Genomic DNA, 4,710 nt, shown 5'->3' on the forward strand with positions numbered 1-4,710 from the left:
AGAGTGGTGAACCCCTCCCCATCTTTCCTTCAGACAGACTCAGCCTCTCTGGATCCTCTTTTTATACCCAGTCATGTTGCTCACCTGCTGCCAGTTACCTGATTAACTCTGAGATGATCCACCAGCTGTTTTCTTTCAGCATTTCACATCTTCTTCAGTCTTTTGTTGCCTCTGACCAAACTTTTTTGCAACATGTTGCTGCATCAAATTCAAAATGAGGATGTAATTTAAACAGAGACAATGAGAGGTCTCAGTTTCAACAATTGATGTGTTGTCTTTGTGCTATTTTCAATTAAATATTGTGTTTCAAGGTTTTGCAATCATCATTTATGTTTTACACTGTGCCCCAACTTTTTTGGAAACATGGTTTTAATTGTTGCAGCCCTCCTATAAATTGTTTGACTCTCCTCCGATCAATTATAAAAAAGTTTATGCATCTATTAATGTATTCTCAATGGGATGAATACCTTCTGCCTGGTGATTGGCTACTAAAGATGCTACAGTTGCACTGTTTACAATTTAAATACATTCTAGATCACTTCTCAGTGTTGAAAATAAACTAACTCACTAACAAACATAATTGTTAACAGTGTGCATTGAGTCTTAACAATGACAGCTGCCATGAAACTCTGGAAATTCTGTCCCCTTTTGGTTTTTCTTCTTCTGAGTTCAACACTTGGAGAAGACACAGGTGAGAGCACATGTTCCTCCAGCAGGTGCAGCTTCGTCAGCATCCAACACGTTGTGAGAAATCAACTAAAAAAACTCACAGTGAGACTGAATTTGCCGATTGTTCTGTTCTCTGATGTGAAATGTTGATTGTTTAGTTTCTATTCTCTGCAGCTGAAGGGGGTAATATGACACTTTCACACCACACAAGCATACTTGTTAACTGAGAGCAAAGGCATGCAGCAGAACTGTTGTGTGTAGCGTCAGCATTACGCTTCGTTAACAGGAATTTACAGCATACTCTATGGTCATGTGCCATTTAGTGGCAGAAGACATCGGTGTCCATCAGCTGCAGCGATTAGTGGAACTGCTGACATCGAAGGAGTGCGAGGACCTTCTGTTCGCCCTCTCTCACCCAGAGGAGAACATCTTTCAGCACCTTGAGCGCCTCTCTCTGGAAAAAAATCAGCTAGATCTCAAACCTCGAGCCAAGAGAGACACCTCTGCTGCTGCAGGTTAGTGCTCATCATCATCTGAAACACATCTCACCGTAGCCCTGAGGCACTTCAGACCACAGAGAGCAGTACTGACAGCATATATCCTTATATACACTGAAAGAGTTATTGGTCGCCGCAAAGCAGTAGTGGAATGCAACTTAGTGCATTTACTCAAGTACTGTGTTTTAGTACAAATTTAAGGTACTTGTACTTGAGTATTTATGTTTTATGCAACTTAAGACTTCTACTCCACTACATTTCAGAGGCAAATATGGTATTTTTCATTTTTGTTGTCAGTGAACACAGTTCATTTGCAAATGATTGTGTTCTGTTTTTATTTCCATTTAACACACCGTTGCAGCTCTTTAGGAGTCGGGGTTGTGGTTACTTTGCAGATTACAGTTTTCCATTACATTCCTGTCCAGTGAAAACCATGTATCTGTGGTGATTTTGAATTTGAATGAAGTTTTCCTTTATGGGCTGAAGGAACCCCAACCACCTCTTAAACTGCATAAACTACTAAAACAAAATGTTGGATTAGCTGAAAAATTCCTGATCACAAAGCTGAAAACATGGCTGTTTTTCCGAATTCTGATGCAGGACCTCTAGTTGTAGTGGAGTATATGTGTTTATTAGCATTTTTACTTAGAAAAGTTAACTTTTCTTTGATGAATATTTCCCCCTCCACCACTCTGATGATCCCTCCTGTCAATACCAGCACTGAAGAGATTCCTCTTAGAGCAGTTTCAGTGCATGTCAGGAGGGATGAAATCCACAGTCTTCCTTCTGTGCAGAATGCATGCTAATTTTCAGTTGAAGCTATTATGAGGTCTCCACAGTCCGTCTCAGACAAATTAGCTGAGTATTTTCAAAAGGTATAAACTTTCCTCTTTGTGCCGCTCTCCCTTCGCTGCAGCTCAGCAAGGAAACGCAACCCACAAAGAGGAAACTTTTTACCAAAAAAGATTGAACTTTGTAAGACAAGCCCTTGATTTGCTGAACTCAGACTACTACTGCAGACATATTTGACTGGGCTGAACTCTGGAAGGACTGGGAGGACTGCGGGTTTTGTCCCCATCACTTACACTGAAAAACATGTGCATGTTGTTTTAAGAGAGGTTCAGGAAAATCGGAATCTTTATGAGTTGCAAGCTACAAGCTGCAATAAGGCAGAAGTGAAGAGAAGTCCACCCTGAGACCTGTCTGTTTCTCACATGTCCAGCTCAGCTTGGGGAGTTTCTGGCAGCGAGCTGACTGTCAGAGACCTGTCTGTCTGAGGGCCATATGTTTTGTGTTTACTAGATAGTGAAGCTCAGTGCCGGACGGCCCTGACAGACTGGCTGCTGAGGTACGGCGAGCAGACCTACTACGACAGGCTTTCCCGCGCCTTGCAGCACATCGGCAGAGCTGACATCGCCATCGGTGAGAAACAAATGGAGACAGGAAAAGCACACGTGCCCCCTGTAGCTTTGAACAATCTTTTTAAATAGAATAATTCTAAGTGGCGCTACTAATGTAATGGGTTTCAAATTAAAATAGTTCACTTTTTATGTACAGTGCAGTGTTGTTGTTAGCAGCAAATGTCACGAGCAGACATCTCAGCATGTCCCTTGACAAAAGGAAATTGGAACAAAGCCTCATTTGGGTACATGGCGGCGTATTTTCAAAAATTGGTCTATTTCGGTCAAGCCGGCCTCCTCAAGACTTTAACAACAGCGCGTAATTGCTTCATTACTTTGAGATTCATTTTAATTGGAACTTCAAATGTGGCATATTTTGCACACTGCCAGTCTCTGGCATGTGTTGCAGTCCAGTGTACACACGGCTCCACAGCCGAGTGGCGTTCGATAGAAGGAGGTGTAAATGATCTGACAGAGGACTCAGTGGAGCTGACACCAGCCACAGAACAAACCATCTGCTCCTTACATCAGCAGCTTTGGAGTAAAAAAAAAAAGGAAAGACAAGGAGAGGATGGGAAGAGATGAGTTATAAGACATGGGGGAGGTAGCGGTGGCTTTGATGAAAAACTATGTGGATGCAGAATGCAGCAATTATCGTACACTTGATTGCAGATCTGAGGAGAGCTCCTCATACGTAGAAACTCAAGTGCATGACTTTGTTTTATTCTGAACTGAAGGACAACAGTTGCTCTCCTGCCAGAACTAATTACGTTCAGGGCAAGAAAACAACAATTAAATTCAAACTGACAACCTTTTATAGGGTAAAATACATGCTCGTTTTGCACGTGGAGTGACAGAGAAATACTTTCTGTGCTTGTTTTTACAGAAGTGGGGAAGAACATCAACCAGGACAAAATCTTGAGCCTGAAACGCTACGTGGAGGATTATCACAAATATGTCAGCTCTTTAAACCTCCCACCGGTGCAGTCGGACGCAAAGGACCACCAGCACGAAGGCCAGAGGGTCCGAAAAAGAAAAGGTAATTTGTCCTAAAAAAAAAAAGCTTGACAGAGTCACATTAGTTTGATACACTCTGAAGCAGAATTAGTGATGGAGAACCGACTCCTAACATGTGCGGCGGCCATGTCTTAGCTCCAGATATCTTCGGCTGTCGATGTCAAGAGGAGTTTTTCGGGTTATCCCTCTGGAGACTGTCTGAATGACAAATGATATAATGTTTCACTGAACCCTGAATCTATTAAGTGTTTAGATGAGATGCCGGATTAGATTCGCTGGCCGTGGGCATGCTTCCAACTCATTATTTCTCAACATCAACACTCTCACCGTATGAGGAGTATTTCCCAGGATACCAAGAAATTCAAAAATGTAATTATCACCTGTCCACTTTTTTTTATTTTAATCCTCCGTGGTGCTTCATTCAAGTCAAAACTTGACAAAAAAGCTCCCACAGTCCTTTGAGATGGTAAGTGTGTTTTTGTGCTTTGTGTGTGTGTGTGTGTGTGTGTGTGTGTGTGTGTGTGTGTGTGTGTGTGTGTGTGTGTGTGTGTGTGTTAGTGAGGGATCTGACTTGGCGTGACCTGGATCTGATTGTGGAGCGGGCTCCTGTCCCCCCGTACCAGAAGGGGCCTTTGGATGTAGCTCTGCCGCTGCTGTATGGCATCCTGCTGGGCTTCGGAGGTACGTTGCTGGTGGGCGTCTCCATACTTCTCGTCGTCATTCGAGTCTCGCGTAGAAACCAGCCCGGCCGACTCCTCGGGGTCACCAGCAGTGAGCTCACGGCTGGAAACGCAATGCTGGAAGATGCAGCTTCTGGGAGGCTGCAACACAGGCAGCTTCGGGGTTTAAATTATGAACTTAAATATCTGCATCACTGCCAACATTTAATACAAATGGCATACACAGTACAAAAATAAAGACAAAACAGATCATTTTGGCCTCTTTCTATTTGTGTTTCAGATAAGTCTATTTTATGGAAGATTTAAAATGCCAAATCTTTCAATCTCTTTGTCTACACTGATCAGCAGAACCTATACAGAAGCTCACTATCGATTCCTCCACACCACAGCTAATCATGACAAATATGACAACAATAATTCCATCTCAGATAAAGTAATTATCCATGC

At 42.7% G+C, this 4,710-nt stretch overlaps 1 protein-coding gene across 1 annotated transcript; it reads left to right on the top strand.

The window, feature by feature from the left end:
* Positions 1-621: 621 nt before the first annotated feature.
* tmdd1 (transmembrane and death domain 1) lies at positions 622-4,432 on the top strand. Its single transcript, XM_070969459.1, is given in 6 exon segments — positions 622-691; positions 993-1,184; positions 2,469-2,588; positions 3,453-3,605; positions 4,142-4,317; positions 4,319-4,432. Coding segments are annotated over 6 exon segments (825 nt in total).
* The last annotated feature ends 278 nt before the right edge of the window (positions 4,433-4,710 follow it).

Source organism: Chaetodon trifascialis, chromosome 8 (assembly GCF_039877785.1).
Source record: "Chaetodon trifascialis isolate fChaTrf1 chromosome 8, fChaTrf1.hap1, whole genome shotgun sequence".
NCBI lineage: Eukaryota > Metazoa > Chordata > Actinopteri > Chaetodontiformes > Chaetodontidae > Chaetodon > Chaetodon trifascialis.